The following is a 19,071-nucleotide window of genomic DNA, read 5'->3' on the forward strand; positions in this document are numbered from 1 at the left end:
CCGGCTTGAGTGGGCGGTGCCTAGCTAGTCTTTCTGTCCCAAGCAGCTGGCCGAAGAAACTACGTACATCTACATCTACATCTACATACGGATGCATTTGGAATTAGATGAAGAAATATGGGGCACTCTCCGAGACACTTATCCCGCGTTGGGCCCTCTGTACTACCTGATGAAAAGTTGAACGCAGAAGAAATACACTCCTCCTCCTGTTACATTCACTAAATAGACCACCGACTGTCACTTGCAACAGAGCATTCTCTCGGCTATGACATCATTCGCCGTAGTCGTACACGGGAAATGACAGTGAGCCCCAGTCTTGGTCTGCGATCTGCATAGTTAAACTCACTAATTTGACAACTGTGATCATGGTTTTTGATGGAGATGCGGTGATTGATTGTGACCGAAGGTAATCGAGGGTGTTCTGGTCATGTGGTGATGTGTTCTAGCGATGTGATGTGGTGTTGAGCTCGATGGATGAAGCTGGATGAAGCTTGATGAAGCTCGTGAGCACCATATAGATAAGCTTAAACATGTCTAGTCTACCCATATAATAAGGTTATCGATAAAGAGCTTCTAGAAGAGCATGCATCGGATCGGCCCTCAACACCATGAAAACATCGTGAGATCGAGGACATTCCGGCTTGAAATCAACCTCAATCAACCATATCAATCGCTTGGTAACGAATTGGATCGCTTAATTGACTTACAGCATTGTTCAAGAGGCCTGGTCCCGTACCACTTTTAAAGAACGATAGTCCCGGTTTTGGCGGGTAACCTATCTATAATACATCATCGCACGTAGGACACAGTTGTCGTTGTATTGATCTTCGCAGGAATCAGAATGTTCATTAACACCGTAATATTTGGTTTTGAAGAGAAGAGATCGCGTCGGACACCGCTGCTGTTTCCTTCCGTCCTAGTTCCTACTCGAGGGTCACTCTCCTTCTTTTGAAGCTACCGTTCTGTCTCTGTACGTCCTTGCGTCTCTGTACCTCCTCGAGTCTCTGCAACTCCTTGAGTCTCTGCGCCTTCTCGAGGGCGATGAGCTTTGTCCGTGGCCCAACTTCCCCAAAGCTGCATTTTTGTTGTTTCCTCTCACAAGCCTCGCAGGAATTGCCTCCTCCGCTGACAAAAACATAGACACAAGGCCGGCCATTACTACCACACCGTCCGCATTTAAAGCTCAGGTAGCCAGGCTTTTGGGTCGATCCAGAATCCCGAGCTCTTTCATCAGCAATCGCGTCAGCTTCGCGGAGCCGCTGACCCAGCTCGGGGTATGACCCAGTTGCGTCCAGGCCCCGCAAGCGGCAGGCAGATTGCAAATCTAGCTTACACCATTTCTGGTATGAACGGTTTTGGGGAAGCTTGACTGCGGCCTCCGAATTGTGGTCTCCGGATTCACTGCGGCTGTAAGAACATGCGAGATTTCGACTGAGGCAAAAGGAGCAAGACGGACGTGATTGGTCGCACGAATGCCCACGAGTATCACACTGTAAACATAGTCAGCCCCATCCAGAAACACCTAAGTGATCAGAGGAAAGTTCACGATACCTCCTTGCAGTAGCTCATATCACTCTGCGCAGAGGTCCCCTCTCTGGCAAAGCTTGACTCGTCAGATCGACCTCGTTGTACGCTCCCAGCATCTTCAATAGATACCGCAGGCGGGTTTGTCCCATGCACATTCTGAGGTGACCCGGCGCCGTATTCATTCGGCATATCGTCGATGACTAAATAGCACTAGAATTAGCGTAGTAAGTAGCATCGAAGCCTTGAAGCTCACCTCGGAATACGAATTGACGAAGAATCTGTCCATCACTCAAGTTCTGGCCATAGTGGCGTAGGAAATGATGTACAGCTCTCTTCATCTTGAACGGATCTTTGTTGAAGATCCAATTGCAGTCTGGGTGCGTACATATGAGCACATAACGTTGGGTGCTATCCCGTCCCAGGGGGAACTGGTAATAGCCCTTGGTCGACAAGCAGCTCGCTGTAATGGACTTTGTCACCAGACTGGCAGAATCTTGCTGGTCGTCTCCGTCTGGAAGCGGGTGTTGTAGAAACGTTCCAGATTCTGAAACAAGGTGACTAAACCACAGCCTAATAGCAAAGTTGTGGCAGGCGATGGTCAGGTCGGTTGGGTCGTTGTCTTGTACTGATCAAGTAATGACCTTATAAGTATCCAGTTGATGCAGCGAAATTCAAACTTTATATGATAAGACGTACCTTTTCTACCATAGTCCGCCAGTGGTTTCTCACAACTTTTGATTCTGTAGTGGTACTTGTGTTTGGCCTTGAAATGCCGCAACCCAAAGTCACCGACAAGAGGGTCTATATGGAAGTGCCGTGGAAGGAGATCATGAGTCGCCCCCGAGTTGCCGCTGGGAAGTAGTGGGCTCGGGATCGGTGGGCAAGGACATTGAACACAGAATAATCCTGATCGGGTCTTAGAAACCCACAACTTGCTGCCCAATGCCTCAGCCAGTGTAATCGGTCGAGAACACGCAGTGCTAGTATCAAACTCGAGATCAGAAATCGCGGCATACTCCAATAACATACCCAACTCTCCACGGCTAGGCTGAGGTAGGACTGGCAAGTTGGGTGGTGATTCCCGCCCAAGAATAGTGTTGATGCAGTCGTAGACATTGGCCTCAACGTTTCCACGTTGCGACAGAAAGTCAACGACCTCCACCAAGCTGGAGGTGACATGTGAATCAAGTACGAAATCCTGTGACGAATCTCCAACTTCGAGATCAGCTATATCTTCTCCTTGTGAGTGACGGTGAGTTCGGATGCCGGAGAGGATCGCGGAGCTATAGTCGCCATCGACTTGATACTCGCTAGCGTCATCATAAACTTCTTGATCAATCGAGCTTTCGTCGCTGGGCTTCTTTTCTGGATGATTTTCAATCCCAGTGAAGGTGAAATACTCCTTCCCAAAGCCTGTTTCGTAGGATATCTTGCATTTGTTGAGATCCGATACCGACGGATCTCGAAGCCTCAAGCGCTGCATGAGCTCATACGAGTTGTCCAAAAGACCTCTTGCCTGTGCGTCTGCGGCGGCCGCGCGCACTCTCCCACGCCATACTTGTAGCCAGGGGTAGTACATGTCCCAGCTCTCGATGAGCTTGTCTCGGAATGGCTTCAACACGTAGTAACGATAGCCTTGCAGGTCGGAAGCGTCATCGATGAGGATCTGCTCAATCTGGTCGAGGGATGCGCCGGCTGGGATGTCGTTGAACTTGGGTGCGGGGGTTTGGGGTGACTCGAGCGAAGACGACGGTGGGGGCAAGCTTCTGTCGTTCAAGTAATGCGACAGCCAGTCGCGCAGGGAAGAGGGCTGCCTCGCGTTGGCGGTCGGGTCCTGTGTGTTTTCATCGAGGCGCTGGGTCATTTTGGCCAGGAAATATGCTAACTGGCGAGGCATATCCCCAGTCCAAGGGGGTGCATCGAGGTCTGGATTGTTATGTGACATGGTAACTGATGGGGGGGACAATTCAGGTGGGTTGTTGGAAGCCGAACACCTATCGAGTAGGCTTAGAAGTGTGGTGCTGATTCGAATGATATGCGCATTGATTCCAGGGACTGAACTTGAAAAAGTGCTTTCTTTAGGAGGCATCTGGCATTGATTTCCAAAGCTCCGAAGAAGTACTTGCGCGATTCCAACAGAAGAGAAAAGCCAGAGCCTGCAACCACCCGCACAACACCAAATTGCATTTGATTTGAAACTGGATAATCTGCTTCTAATGCAGATGTTTAACCTGCGTTACGTGGATCGCCGGTTATTTGGTTTTCCTTCTTTTTTCATTGCCAAACGAAGTAATTACCTAACCCAGCTGGTGTTAGACATGGGTGGGCTGCAGCGAAGACTGAAAAGAGCTTGGCACCTATACCTCATGGTTTGTACCCTTATAAGTTACTGAATCGGGCTAGAGAGCTAGCAAGTTGAGTACAACTAAAGACTTTGGCGCAATGTAACTACCTATACATGTGGTCGGCTATTGATTTTCAGGGCTTCAGTGTTTGTCAGTACCACCCGACATTGGGATTCTTATCCATGAAACCCGGGGACCAGGATTCGACCTGAAAGCGCCTATTAAATTGTAATAACAGATAGGAAACTATCGGGGTAAGCCCCGAATGCTTCACATAAGATACATTTACGTTCTAACAAACTATTCCCCCGGCAGAGCTTGCTAGACTTTCGTCAGTTTGTTTTCTGGTTTGCGACACAGTATTGTGCAATTTGCGGGCACCTAATTTATTGCTCCTTGCCTTATAGGATGGGCCAGGCTAACAGCAAGCCGCCTACTGAGTCCTGCCGATTTCTCCAGTTGAGCACTCGATGTCCCAGTAGAAGTCATCGCCCACACAGAAAGATGTCTCAATCCGAAATCCGCGTTTCACCCCCACCTAGGGCTCGCGGAACTCACCATGACCACAACTTCGAAGAAGGAGAGGCGTGAGTTTTGACTCAGCCCATCAACAATTTATGTTTACGGCTTTGCTAATGTGTATGTCCCTGCGCCTCAGATGCCTTGGCTTGGATTTTGGACATAGTTGTTCCAAAATGTCCTTGGCTTACTACATGAAAGGAGGCTCTCTCCCGCATCTGTGCAGGGTCCCCGTCCCTGCCGACGAGTCCAACGCTCATGATATAGATCGGGCGAGCTATTCTCATCAGGTCATAGCCTCTGCTGGCTGGCACGAGGGCGCGTGGGTGACCGGATGGCAGGCCCGAGAATGCGACGAGAGCATTCCTCTCAAGTCTATGCTCACCTACCTGTCCGGCATACCTCGGAAGCGCGTCGTTGAGCAGCTACCAGGAGGCAAGACCCTTTTACGCATTTCGCAGACTGAAGGCCGACTGGACCGTGCCACTATGCGGAAGCTCCTGTCGGAACACTTCGCGCAACTCCATACTATCGCGACAAACCTCGCCGACGACTTGGGGATCACGATCAAAGTGGTAGCCGTGACATTTCCCAACTATCTCTGCTCGGAGGAGACGGATGACTTCATCGACCGATACATGGGTACTCTTCTAGACATCCTTGTGCCAATTTGGGGTCGCCGCTTCCTGTACCAAGAGATCAGCGAGGGACAAGCCACGGCCCTATATGTCGTGGAGCAGTGCGACGACGTGTATAGCGCCAATCCTCGAAAAAAACGCTTGGGAGAACTCTTCCGTGGCCTGGATACAAGTCAACAAGTGAACCTCATTGTCGCCGATAGCGGTGGTAGTACAACGGTACGTCCAATTGGTTTCATTTTCTTTTCGCGACCCCTTCCCCTTTTTCTGTGTCACAGTAATGATTCAAGGTAACTACGACGAATCGTGCGTGAATATTAGGGCTCCATTAGAGCCCAGCACCTCAAAGCGAAGAGTCGGGCGGATTCAGCCAGTCCGATAAGATTGCCCTCGGTTGCGGGATCGGCATTGGTTTGCCTGCCGCCATAGCGGGCATTGTCACTTGCCTCCGAAGGCGTTGATAGAACTGGGGTCGGACAGCCGCCGACTGATAGCGCATGTGGAATAAACGCCAAATGGAATAGCTATTTGAGGAGAATGGTTATGCCTAGGAGCAATGCGCTCTTAATTTGTAGCAGTCATTGGCATAATCAACTACAGTCGTGCCCATAACTGCAGTTGAGGTGCCTACATGCAAGCCCCTCACCCCTTTTCTCCGCCCAATCGCCTGGCGCTAAAACCCACCCGCTGGCTATTAATAGCCACTAAGAGGTGCCAAGCAGCCAAGTGCTTTTGGTGGACCTCGGGCCCTGCAGGCTGCACAGGCTGCAGTCCCCGCCTTTGGATCGCCAATTGCTTCCTCATGCTTACTATTTGAAGTACTCAAGTTTTGGCAAGTTGCACTGTTCTTTGACGTGACCCTCGCGACTGGCTTCATTCATTCGCAGGCATTTTGTTTTGAACCTAATGAGACTATGGCTCTTCAGTCTTTACCCATCGAGCTGCTCCATCATGTCGCCTGGTACTGTTCGCCGCGTGACGTCTTCGCTCTGACCGGAACTTGCCGTTCGCTTCGCAACGCTTGCGATAACAGCACCATCTTCAAGCGAGGGTTCATAGACAATGTAAGCCCCGTGGTTCATGATACGAGCAAATTTAACCTCACCATGAAGCTCTTGTAGCATGTACTGATTTTTCTACCAGATTCCTCCTGTCTCGTCGCGATCAATTGCGGATAAGGATGCTTTGGTCGCCCGCATCTCTAAGAAACTGGAAAACATGGGAGATGCATCGGAGCAGGGCCAAGCTGATCAACAACGGTTGATCTGGAAATGCCTATCGATGGCTGGGTCCCGATTGGAACGCATCGGTGACGAGCTGAGGAAGCCGGTTTCAAACGTTTCCACCGACCTAGCGGCGCACTCCCAGACCGTCACCCCCACCTTCCAACGAGTTCTGTTAATGTTCACATTGCCCGGGCTACCGGATGTCAGCGAGCCCGTCTCGCACCTCGGTCCGGACCACAATTCGAATACCATTGAATCATTGGAGAAGTACTTGGATATTTTGAGCATGTCGATAGTATGGGGCTGTAAGTTCACCCATGCCTCGCCCAATGCCGAAAACTGACTTCATCCAGGTTCCTCAGCCTGCGACAAGAAGGTGATGCGACTCCTCGATGAGCTATGTACATACATGTACGCGTTGACGCCAAACACCCCTGAGCCGCCATACCTCATGAGATCTTTGAGCTCACGGGATTTGGAGCTCTCATTCTGCTTAGCAATCTGTGCCATGCGGGACAGTGGTTGGCTGTATAACTCAGGGCTCGCAATGGCAATGGATATTGCTGGTCCACTCGATTCTGGCTGGCCGCAGGGTTCGCTTGCTTTCGTTCCACGTGCTCTCCGCCGCCTCTTGCATACCTTTGCGGACGACTGGGGCGTCCGAGACAGCGCGGCTCCAGACAGTCTTCCCCAAAGCATGGCGCTGCTGGTGTGCGCCTTGGTCGCCCGTGCCCAGTTGAAGATGATTCCATCGCCGGAAAATGCACCACCGTGTCCCGAAAACATTCCGTTCCTCCCCCAGCAGCACATCAGTTCGTCGCCAGATACTTCGGCTCACAGCCCGAGTGGTACCAATTCAGCGGAGAGCATACCTTTGCCCGAGGCATACATGGCTTCGAATGGGGTACAGCCGTGTTCTTCCTCGCCCTTCGCGAACGGTAGCTGGGGACTGTGGTACGAGAGTCGCAAGAGAGCGATGATGGACGAGATCGATTCCGGTGAATGGCAAGGTTTATATACCTACGGGCTGGAGACCCAATCCCGTGTCGACCCGCCCATGATGCAAATTCGCTTCCAAAAGTCGCCATCGCAGGGAGGAGACCGAGTCGAAATCTGTGCGGTGGATTGCGTGGATCATGTGGGTGCTTTCCGGCTGGACGGTCACCTCGACCTGGTGACATGCAACCTTTCGCTCCGCAAACGTTACCTAGGTCGCCACCATTTCAATTGGAGGGGCGCCGTCACACCGCTGGGGATAACGGGGTACTACTTCTCGGGCCAGAGAGAGCGGGATCCCTTGGGGGTGTTTTGGTTGTGGAAGAGGGATTGGAAGAGCGGGAGCTGAAGACTTGGGTACCAAACGAAGCACCGCTACGGTTGCACATACATGAATTGCGTTCAAAAGTCAGATTAATGAAAAGCTGAATGCGATAGAGCCATGTTGTAACATAGTCATAATCGTCATCATCATCATAGATTGGAACGAACGCCTTCTTGCTGCTCGCCGATCTGCGTAGTGCATCAAACCACAGTGTTGCCGCGGATTCGGAAACCTTGAGATGAAACAGCAATCGCATCTACGACTTTACAGGGTGCTGTTTAACCCCCCCTTCCAGGTATCTTTCATAAACCAGTTATGATATGTGCCACACGTAATCGACATGGATTTTTGCCGGTCTTGGGGATTTGTCGCTTACCCACTCTCGGCCAGGCTGCCGCGGCACGTCAAGCGTGGAGGGCCTCCCGCATTCGGAAGCGGTACACATGCACTATTTATCTGCCGCCACATACATGCATGCATGCCTGCAATTGGATAAGCGCGCCGTAGCCTCGTTGCAAACATGTTGTTTTCTCCGTTCCGGATGCCGCCCGGTTCCTGTGTCCTAGGCTGCGTGGCCATGCATCCGAATGCACATTGCTAGCCAATCAGTCCTTTCGCCAATGCAACCACACAGATGGGCACCAGTCTGTTGTAAACAATAAAAATTGGCTGTTGGGCCTCGCCGGTGTTCCATCGGGCTGCATGCAGGTATCCGTTGACTCAGCATAGCCAGTGCGTAGCAAGTGTGTGGCAGCCTGGCCATATTGTTATGCAAGATGTGGTCCAATCGAATGTAGTTATTTACAAGCTAGGTAGGTAGGCTTTTTACGATTCGCTGGAATGGTAGTAAGGTTTGGGGACGCCGTTGACCACAAACATTAATCCATTAATACGTGCTGCATCAATTGTGTTCTAGGTACTTACTTTGGTAGGCATTATCACCAGCACTGGAAGCTGGAGGTCAAGCAAGCATTGACTTGGAACCTGCACCTATCCTTCCACTTCCACTTATAGAGAGGTGGGGCAATTTGTTGGAAATAATCAATTGCTGTAAAGTGCTTTCCACTCGGGTAAACGCCATTATTCGGTGCTCGTTACTCGACTTCGAGTTGGAATAATCGTCCGTTTGTCAATGCACCCACAACCACCCACGTTCGAGGTGGAATAACCGTCCGTTTGTCGACACCCACCCACAACCACCCACTTTCCTTCCACCTGCACTTTTCCACCATTTTCATCTCTCCATCCAGTGAGCTCACCTCATCTACTCACTCACTGTCACCATGGATAATCTGGAGAAGGCAAAAAGGTCACGCATTCGACTACTCGAATCGTTATTCAACCATCTGGCATTTCCGATCCAGCTGCCACAACGGGAGGATCCGATCATCCCACAGCTGGAGACGGCACTGGTGGACCGAATAATCGATGCATCCCGTCAGATGCGCGACCACCTGCAAGATGAATCCTCGCATGCTGTTTGGCAGAGGATCTGCCACACTCTGGAGACAGCAACGAAAGTCACCAATCCTGCTGGTCGGTTGGATCGAACCCGGCTTCACTCCCAATTACGCCAGTTTGCTACGTCAGACGGCGAATTCGTCATCCTCCACGTCGCAGCCCAGAATGCTGCAATCCTGATGCACAAGCTCAACGGCAAGGAATCTGTCGTCTTTGAGATGTTCGAGGCTTCAGCCAAGCGAGAGGATGTATTGGCCTCAAAAGGCGCTTTACAGTGGGACTTTCCCGGCGTTGCCGTGCAGATCCCAACATCTTTGCTCGCAGATGAGGCATTCCTCGACAGTCTCACCGCTTTCCTCGAGCAAGCCTCCATCGAGTCTACCAAGAACTTCGAGTTCATCACCAAGGCAGGGATGCAAGTCTGGGAGAACCGCGAAACCCGCGACCCGTCCATCATCACATCTCTTCTCGCCGCCACACTTGAAGCCAATGGCACTCGAATCGCACCCAAGCTTCTCCGAAAGCGAATCCGGGACGATGTCTGCTGGAACAACACAGAAGTTCCATTCCGTCGACTCCCGTACTTACTCGTCCTGAAAGTGGCATTGGAACGCTACCTGTCCATGGCTCTCGGCGACGAGCTCGGCAGGATCCATTACAAGCTCTTGATATCGACACTGCTGGAGCAGTTTCTCGAGGGATCCAAGGATGTAGTCAGCATTGAGAACCAGTCGTTCCTGGTTACAAAACTTTGCCGGCGTCTTTTCAAGCTCGAGGCCGATATCGCAGAATCTTCATCGGAAGTGCAAGTGCTCGCTGGCCCGATCATGAAGGCTGCTTCAGCGGGTTTTCACAATAGAACACACGAAGCGACACAGCGCATTGATTTGATGTGGAACAGTGAAAAGCAAGGTCGAACCAAGCACATCCCTTTGGTTCCCCGTCAGGCTCAAGACTCGGATCTTGTCCTGCACATGTACTCCAGTCGCCATTATCTGGAGAAAGCACGACTCCGATTCAAAGGCTATGTTAGGCCAAAACGCCCGTTCGAGCCAGGCAAGTCCATGCGAAGGACGCAGATCCAGCGTATGGGCGAGACGTATTTCCATCTATTTCAGAGAGAGGCGAAGCTAAACCAGTCATATGACATATTCGACCTACAGACAGCCATTGAGGAATACATGGATCGTGTTGAAACTCACTACAACGATAATGTTGAACAGAAGTCGGCGATGCTGTTGAGCATTATGCAGGCCTGGATGGAACTGGACAAAGCAGCCTGTTTCGAATATCCTTTGCTGAGGGATTACCGCCCTCTCTTCCCCTCTCGCATCCTTGAAGTTCTTCATCTTCCCTTGCTTGAAGATATGATTCGGGCCAGACGAATCGAGGAATACATTCTTCACCGCATACAGAATTCTCGAGCAGGTTACATGACAATATTCGACGATCCGATGAAAGGCTGCTTTGCAGAGAGATACTACGATGAATCTGGAGAGCCCCAGTTCCAAGACTTGATGAGCGCCATCGAGATCGCTGCTGAAGAAGGGCGAAAAGAGAAGATAAGAGAGTTGGATGAAAAAACAGCGAAATATCATGAACTTTCGCGTGACATTGAGGAGTCGACATGCGTCTACATTGAGGACACCTACGGTCAGCCTATACACCATCGGCACTGCAACAAATGCTACCTGACTAGGGAGAGGCAGCGGCTGAGCATTCGCGTTTTCGAGGACCCTTTACCGGCAGGAGAGGTAATGAATAAAGTGGTCGTCTTCGAGCTCGCCTGTCCAGAGGCTTTTGCAGCTTACAGGGACGTGACCTGGGCCATTGCCATCCACTTCGGCGTGCAGAACCTAGAGCTGGAAACAAATGTTACGCCTAAGGTGGAGTTGAAGAATTACAGCGAGCTGGAGAGATACCATACTTCGACTGGTAGCATATCCCTCGCATCGACGACGAAGTCATTCCTCGGCACCCATTACGCACACCAGCGATTTCCGGTCGATCAGAGTCAGATCTTCAAGCCCAACGCGTTATCATACAGCTATTTCGATCGCAAATCGAAGAGTTGGCCTGGATGGAAGCGTTTGCGGCCCAGCTTTGCGCATCAGTGCCGACTGGTGCTTCCCAAGAATTCGCCATTTGCTGCTCTCCAGGATACACCTGGCTTTGAGGATACCGGTGGAGGCCCATCCTCATACGAGATCGTGGGAAGCCAGTCGTCGTGCCCTCCTGGCCTCAACGTGCACGAATACATGGCCTTCCAGTTCTTAATGGCGGGAAAGGCCAGAAGATGGGTCACACTGTTGACAGAGCTGGCATCATCAAGCCTGAACTTTTCAACCGAGTCTGTTGTCATGTTGGTCAGCCATCTAGCTTGGCAATTGGGCCCTCCGAGCGAAACAAATGAGCCTCATGGAGTCGCACACTCAATTTTATCGGATTCATCGTTATGTGAACGCCTTTTGACTCAGTTGCAGCTGAAGTTGGAATGCATTGCCTCAAATTGGAGGGAAACGAACGTCATGGAAACCATTCTCACCATTGTGCTTCGCGTGACTGAACTGACTTCGGAACATACCGACACGACCATGGCAATCCTCGACCGAATCAGAGAAGTCACCACACTATGGGTACGGAAACTAAGGTCGGAAACATGCCAAGCATCGGACTCGAAATCGGCCAAAAACTGCCAAACTTACCTATTGCTGGCCGCTCTGCTTTGTAAGAGAGTCTGTTTCAAGCTGCTGGACGTCGAAGAATCACCGGACTTTGCCATCACTGCCTTCCTTGAAGCGTGCATTGTTGTTCATGACAACATCCCCGAGAACGTTCAAGAGCTGCCAAGACTGGCTCGCAGCCACATCATCAGGTACGAGACTCCATTCTATGCTAAATGACCAATGCTAACGCTCACGTATAAGGGATTTGAGACTGATGCATGGTGTGCGTGCCAAACTGCGATCCATCTTGGTGTCAGATCAAGGCCAAAATCTGGTTCGATCCCTCCATACTACGTGGCCAGCATCGGTATCCAAGGAAATCGACACATTTTCCGCTGATGGTGATAGCGTAACGCTTCATCTTCGAGAATCGGGTCATAATGAGGGCTTCCAACTAGTCAACTACAATTTCGTCCATGGGTCTTTACTGGTGGATGGCGAGCCACTGGGTGTTAGTATTTATTGTCCTCAAACTGGCAAGCAATGACGCTGACGGTTACCTCGCAGAGATTAACCACCGACGAAAAGAGTTCCATGGTTTTGGCAACCTTATTCGGAAACCAAAGTCTCATGAAATTCCCCTCTGATGTCGAAGGGATGTCCCATGGTAAGTAACGCCTGGTTACCTATCCTTCTCAGTTTCAACTGGTTACTTCTTTGGACTGGAGACTATTGCCCAGTTGACTAACCGTTTATTCCATTAGCTCTCTGTGTTCACGTAGAAGGATGGCGGACCCATGTTGGTTATGATCAAAAGGGATCGACGATCATCCGAATCGTCAAACAAAACGATGTACTGGAATACATTCCACATGAAGTCTTCAACCGGGGTAATTTCGTGGACCTACCGGCATCGCTCGTGGATGATTGCATCCACTGGCTGAACGTCAAGACTGGCCGGCTTGAAATACGACCGCGGAATAACCCATGGATCAGCCAACTACGCAATTGGTCACTTGACATGAACGACTGGAGGTGCAGTCGGAGAACACCTGTGTCAAAGAAATATCCCCAAGGCGCCAAGGAGACTTTGGTTGATCCCTATTCACCCCTATTCGGTCGGTTCGCTCGCATTCTGCATGGGTTCGAGTCGCGACAGCATTTGACGCTCTATCAGCCTGAAACCACGGCTCTTACTGTCGACCTGAAAAGGATGAACATCAGGTTTTGGGTTAACAGGTTTCAGAGACTGCAGTCTTTCCAGCTTCGTCTTGAGATCGATACGAACCAGGACGCTGGCACTTGGTACGGCTTTGACAGCAAGCTGGTCTGCAAAGACACGACTGATCCGACGCAGCGATCCATTCTCATGCCGCTAGGGGATCTGGAAGTGGTGAAACGGGGGTGTCATGTCCAAGTGCTCGTGAAGCCAATGGATTCAACCTTTGTACATTACCTAAAGTATGTCGTCAACAGCACGCTAGGCCGGCTAGAGTGCTCCTCTGAGCCTACGATGGTATACAAAAAGGCCGAGGTCCACGCTTTCACCTCGTGTGGCTACCAACCCGACCCTCTCACCGGCAGAACTGGCACAGAAGAGGCACTGGACCTCCTGGCCTCGGGTGTCAGCCAACCATGGACTGTCCTCGGTACACAGCCTATTACGATTCTTCGGTCCATTGCCAAATTATCACCCCTGCGCGAATGGTACCCGGAAGACAAAAAATCAATGAAACGCGAGCACTGGGATGCACGTCATCCAGTATCGAACCAGCACGATGCTTTCCGCCCTCTTGTTGAGGCTATACTACAGAAGTCGTCGAAGCTAGGTGTTTTCGGACCTTTCACTACCACAGAACTCCTCGAGTCGATTTCCGACGACCCTCACCTGTCGAGAAGGGCTCTGATTCGTCGTCAACTTCATCATCGATTGATTGAGTCCCTGCCACAGCCCAAAGCGGCCGAGGACCTGAAATACAGGTCCCGTGATGTTCCGAGCGACACTAGCATCAAGTACAACAACGTATACGGGATAGTGGATGTACTCAAGGCAAGACGTCCAATGATGGCTACTGTACAAAACCTTCCAGGCGCCTTGGCGCAATGTGTTTCTATCCAAGGCTACTCGGAGGAGTTGGAGCAACTGAGTCTCAGCGAACGGCTTGATATCGACGTTTGCAAGCTTTGGGGGCCCTTGGTTAACCATTTGCGAACTTCAAGCTGCGAATACGAGGTCATGTTTCTCTTGGCAACTATTTCTTTCCGGTTCAACGCACCAACCGCCCTGATAAGGACAATCGCTGCGTTTTTCCTATTCGAAGAGCTAAGGATTCTCGAGTACCCGCTGGCCGCAGAGTACGAGAACCTGCGCGTGGATCAAGTGCCTACAGCTGAAAGCTTGCTGAAAGCGATCGACCCGTTTAAGGCTCCTGGTCCAGAGGACCTTCCCCTCATGCAATACGCGAGCGCCAAGGCGCGAAGACAACTAATGCAAGCCCGCGCAATCCATGAGGATAGGGCAAACCGAGATTGCAGATCATTCGCCGAGCATCTCCTTCGGCAATGGCCATGTCAGAATCCTACGCTCGATGGACTGGGCGCACTCGAATTGGTGGATGTACAGCTGGGCCTTGAGGCCGTGCTTCCTGAGTGGCAGCGATTACATCAGAATCATGTCTTCGTGGTGCACCTCGAAGAGGTACAGAAGCTCCTTGGCGCGCGATTCGCCGATAGCGACATTCCGAGAAGGTATTTCGTGACTACAAACGATATGTTTGCCAGGCCACCAAGGCGATACGACATACCCCAGCTCGGGAAGGATCTCATGAAGACGGCAGTTTCATCCAGCATATCGACTTATTGCGGTGAGCGAAGTTCGGAACTACAACGAGATTCGATTGCGCAAGAATTGAGCCCATCGAAGACGGAACGGATCTCAATCTTACAGGAATTAGAGCAGATCATCGAAAGAATCGATAACCCAAAATCGGCTATTTCCAGGGCGTACGCGAAGGACCTGCGAGCCAGTCTCAAAGCCTTAAAGGTCCATGAAGCCAAGGCAGTATCCTCCATGAATCTGAAGGTGCCCCAAATCGCCGATATTCAAGCTAGGATTTTTCAGCAGTTCTTCTTCATCGATGCTACAATACGCCAGATGGGTCAGTTTTCCATGGATCAAATTCAGTGGCTCGTTCAGGGCCGGCTTTGGCCAATCGTCACGGTTGTAACACTCCTTGAACAGCTGCGTTCAAAATCCAACCCTAAGGTATCCTTCGGATCTGGAATGAAAGAAAGCCTCGTAGATTTGGGGTTATCAATCACTGATCTACAGAGGCGAAAACGCATCACCACATACGAGAGAGCCGGTCAAAAGTCTCGTTTGGAGGAGGAGATGAAAAATCTCGGGCACACAAACTGGTCTCCCTACAAGAATCCTGATTGGCTGCTGCTAGAGATTGAGTCGGAAATATTGATCCGTGAGACGCAGGTTGATGTTGCTTTGGCCATCGCCAATCCGAAATCAGATGGGAACAGTGTTCTGCAGATGAATATGGGCCAAGGCAAGACCTCCTGTGTCATTCCGATGGTTGCTACAATGCTTGCAGACACCAAGAGCCTTGTGAGAGTTATCGTACCCAAGGCTCTCCTTCAGCAAACCGCCCAGCTTCTAGCTACCAGTCTCGGCAGTCTACTTGGTCGCCAAGTGCGTCATGTTCCTTTTTCGCGTCGAACGTCGACCAAGGAAGAGAACATCAAACTGTACCACTCCCTGCATCGCGAAATCCAGAAACAGAGTGGCGTAATGCTTTGTGTTCCAGAGCATAATCTCTCGTTTATGCTAAGCGGGCAGCAACGGTTGCTGGATCAGAGAGTTCCTGAGGCAAGCGTCATGATACGAACGCAGCAGTGGCTGAACTCAACAGCGCGAGACATCATGGACGAGAGCGATTATATTCTCGCAGTGAGAACTCAACTTATCTACCCTTCTGGCAGCCTCTATTCAGTCGACGGCCATCCAACACGGTGGATGGTGATAGAATCTATCTTGAATTTGGTTGACATGCACTTGTACGACCTCGCAAAGTCGCATCGCGAGTCCGTACAGGTTGTTAGGCGACCCCAAGGTGGCTTTCCCCTTCGTATATATCTGCTGCGACCAGATGTAGGCGAGGAGCTAGTTCGGCGCCTGCTCAATGACATCCTGCAAGGCCGGATGGGCATCTTACCGATGGAATCACTAGACTTACAGGACAGAGTTGCCATCCGAGAATTCCTCTCCGGCGGAAAAATGCGACCTACTTCTATCGACCGCATTGCCAAACTTTGCCCCGATCAGGTCCACGTCCGACAAACCGTCTACCTTCTCCGAGGATTACTGTGCCAGCGAATCTTGATCTCGACTTTAAGGAAGCGATGGAACGTTGAGTACGGACTGCACCCAGCAAGGGACCCGATTGCAGTACCGTATCTGGCCAAAGGTGTACCGAGCGAACAGTCGGAGTATGGTCATTGTGATGTTGCTATATTACGTGAGTTTCATACTACAATCGCTATCAGTGCCCTGCCTTCTTGATTTAAAGAAAAACAAACTGACTCTATTACAACAGTTACCTGCTTGTCGTTTTACCATGGTGGTCTCAGCGGGAGCCAGGTGCGCGAGGCTATTGAGCAGGTCCTCAAGTCCGACGATCCAGCCAGCCTGTACGAAAAATGGATCGACGATCGATTGCCAGAATACCTTCGAGATTGGCAGAGCCTGAACGTCGATGACCCCCAGCAGCTCTTCCAGATCTGGTCATGCGTGCGCTACCGCGTTTCTGTCATTGACTATTACCTCAACACGTTTGTATTTCCCCGACATGCCAAACAGTTCAAGGTCAAGATCCAAAGCAATGGATGGGATCTACCGCTGCCATTTTCACGATCCGGAGTCGGTGAAAACTCACGGTTCAAGGGCACCACCGGGTTCTCTGGCACAAACGACAACAAGACCTTGCTTCCGCTCAATATCAAGCAGGATGATCTGAGACCGTTAGCCCACACCAATGCAGAGGTTCTCACCTACCTGTTGCAACCGAGATCCAGAAAATACTTCCAGATTGCCGATCGGTCTGGTAACCGCCTATCAGAGATTGACTTCCTGGTAAGTGACTTTCGGTGTTTATTCCTTCTTGTTCCCTGCCCCTTGTTTTTCTCTCAAGTTCTGCGGGAACTCCCTTATTATTCCAGTGTCTCAGGGGCGTTGATTACGCCGTTTATTCCGGGAGATCCGTTCATTCCATCATGGGACATCCTGGGGCAATACCTTTATTGCCACGAGAGTAAATAGTACTAACTCCGTAACTCAACAGGGCATGCTGAGCAGACACCGGTACCGAATCCTCATCGATGCTGGCGCCAGCATCCTAGAAATGGACAACTACACATTGGCAGTTACATGGCTGAATATCGACAAATATGCCAACGTCGCTCTGTACTTTGAAGGCGACAAACCGATGATTGTTTCCAAGTCGGGCTCAAGAACGCCTCTGATTGCGACACCCTACGCTGACAACCTTGAAGATGTGCTGGTTTACCTGGACGAGGTGCACACACGCGGGACGGACCTGAAGTTCCCACCCAACGCCCAAGCAGGCCTTACACTGGGGTTGAACCAGGGCAAAGATTCTACGGTCCAAGCTGCGATGAGACTCCGTCAGCTAGGAACGACGCAGCTGGTGACCTTCTATGCTCCGCCGGAGGTCGACCGGAGCATACGCGATATATGCAAGAAAAAGGACCGCGAGTCTATCTATTCACCAGATGTACTACAGTGGCTGATGACCAACACTTGCGATGGCATTGAAGCACTCCAGCCATTGTACTACGCTCAGGGAACGGATTATTGCCGCCGCAAGCAGGCTGAGTTAGATTATCCTCATTTCGTAAGTGATTTTCAGTATTTGGTCCGTTCTCTACGGTAAGGGCAATTACTAATTGAGAATTGACAGGTGGATGATGATGATGAACGGGGCGAGTATGTCGCTGCAATCAAGCAGAATGAACGGCAAACATTACAACAGTTGTACGGACCACAGAAGAAGGGGAAGTCGAATAATGCCCCTACGATTCGAGGAGGGTCAAGCCTCGCCCCGTATATGAGAGAACTCGAAACTCGCCGAAAGGGGTTTCAAGACACTGGCGCTGCTGTACACGCATCTGCATTGCAGGAAGTAGAGCAAGAACGCGAGACCGAATACGAGATCGAACTGGTTCGACAGGTGAAGCGCCCACCACCCTGCCCTCCCCACAAGTTTCCTGGGCTTCATCGGGACCTGGACATCTATGCCAGGACTGGTCGCATATCTGGAGGCTCGGACTGGTTCGTCCCGATGTTCCGCGCTCTCTCCCGTACTGGCCTCGGACGGAAGTACAGGGTACGTCGGGACTATGTTGGTTTCCCATTGTTCTTGTCAGGGGAGTTCGAGAAGACGGTGAAGGTCATCGTTGAGTCGTACAGCGACCAGTTCATGAGACCTGTCCAGTGGATTCTGTATTCGCCCTCGCCGGAAAGTGCTGTATTGGTCACGCCGGAGGAAGCTGAAGATCTCATACCCTTGCTTCGAGATACGGCAACTCCCACATACCTTCTCACCTACTCCGCGCCGGTGACGCGGCGCATGGTTTGCTTCAATACGCTGAAGTTTTTCAGCATACCCCCATTGCCTGAGAGCTGGTCTGCGCCTCCGGAGCTTGTGGTGGAGCTCGGCCTGTTTGCCGGAAGACTTTACTTTGACTGGGATGAGTACCCGGCGGTGTGCAAAGCCCTGGCCATTGACGAGAGCATGGCCAGCAAGGAGGAGTTCACCTACACGAGCACCGAGCACGATACGTCTTCCCCCGCCGAAGAGAGCTCGACCGACGCGGCGTCGATCCCGGCTCTAGACGGTCCAGCCGAGCAGAAAAGCGTCGTCCAGCTTAGCCCGACCGGTTTCACGTCAAAGCCGTACACGTTCACCCGAGAATGGCTGTCGGTGCGCCGACGTGGCCAGGACATCGCCCACAGCCCCATGGGCTTCATCGCGAATGGCAAGCCGCTTCACGCGGACCTGCCCTTCTTCCAGCGCGCCCGCGAGGGCCCCGGCGTCACCTCGTCCCTGTTTGCGCCGATCTCTGCCCCTGGACCAGCCGATCCGGGTGCGCCGCCTGGATTGGCGCCTCAACAGCAACCGCACGGCGAGGAGATGGATGTCGGCAACTACCACGAGGATGCCGAGCTAGGCGATGACGAGGTGGTAGAGGAGATTGAGTACGAAGAGGCGGACAAGTATAAGTCTTGAATGCTGAGATGTCTGTGAGGCCCTGTTTGGGGGCCGTCCGTTCCTTGTA

At 51.5% G+C, this 19,071-nt stretch overlaps 3 protein-coding genes across 3 annotated transcripts; 2 read left to right on the forward strand and 1 right to left on the reverse strand.

Annotated features, from left to right (window-relative positions):
• Positions 1 to 1,542: 1,542 nt before the first annotated feature.
• Positions 1,543 to 3,391, reverse strand: PG985_014919 (uncharacterized protein; the record flags this gene model as incomplete). Its single annotated transcript, XM_066834685.1, has 3 exons — positions 1,543 to 1,727; positions 1,781 to 2,146; positions 2,224 to 3,391. 3 exons carry the CDS (start codon positions 3,389 to 3,391, stop codon positions 1,543 to 1,545), a joined length of 1,719 nt encoding a protein of 572 aa, XP_066677295.1.
• Positions 3,392 to 4,567: 1,176 nt separating this feature from the next.
• PG985_014920 (uncharacterized protein) lies at positions 4,568 to 7,600 on the forward strand (the record flags this gene model as incomplete). The annotated part of the gene is made up of 4 exons (XM_066834686.1): positions 4,568 to 5,248; positions 5,956 to 6,093; positions 6,173 to 6,550; positions 6,848 to 7,600. The coding sequence occupies 4 exons, from the start codon at positions 4,568 to 4,570 to the stop codon at positions 7,598 to 7,600; spliced, it is 1,950 nt and encodes a 649-aa protein (XP_066677296.1).
• Positions 7,601 to 8,859: 1,259 nt separating this feature from the next.
• On the forward strand, positions 8,860 to 19,022 carry PG985_014921 (uncharacterized protein; the record flags this gene model as incomplete). Its single annotated transcript, XM_066834687.1, has 7 exons — positions 8,860 to 11,912; positions 11,965 to 12,214; positions 12,271 to 12,370; positions 12,486 to 16,232; positions 16,311 to 16,756; positions 17,214 to 17,627; positions 17,694 to 19,022. The coding sequence occupies 7 exons, from the start codon at positions 8,860 to 8,862 to the stop codon at positions 19,020 to 19,022; spliced, it is 9,339 nt and encodes a 3,112-aa protein (XP_066677297.1).
• Between the last annotated feature and the right edge of the window lie 49 nt (positions 19,023 to 19,071).

The sequence above is a fragment of the Apiospora marii genome (genome assembly GCF_038362585.1).
Source record: "Apiospora marii strain CBS 49790 chromosome Unknown utg000012l_segment0_segment0, whole genome shotgun sequence".
In the NCBI taxonomy this organism is placed as follows: domain Eukaryota; kingdom Fungi; phylum Ascomycota; class Sordariomycetes; order Amphisphaeriales; family Apiosporaceae; genus Apiospora; species Apiospora marii.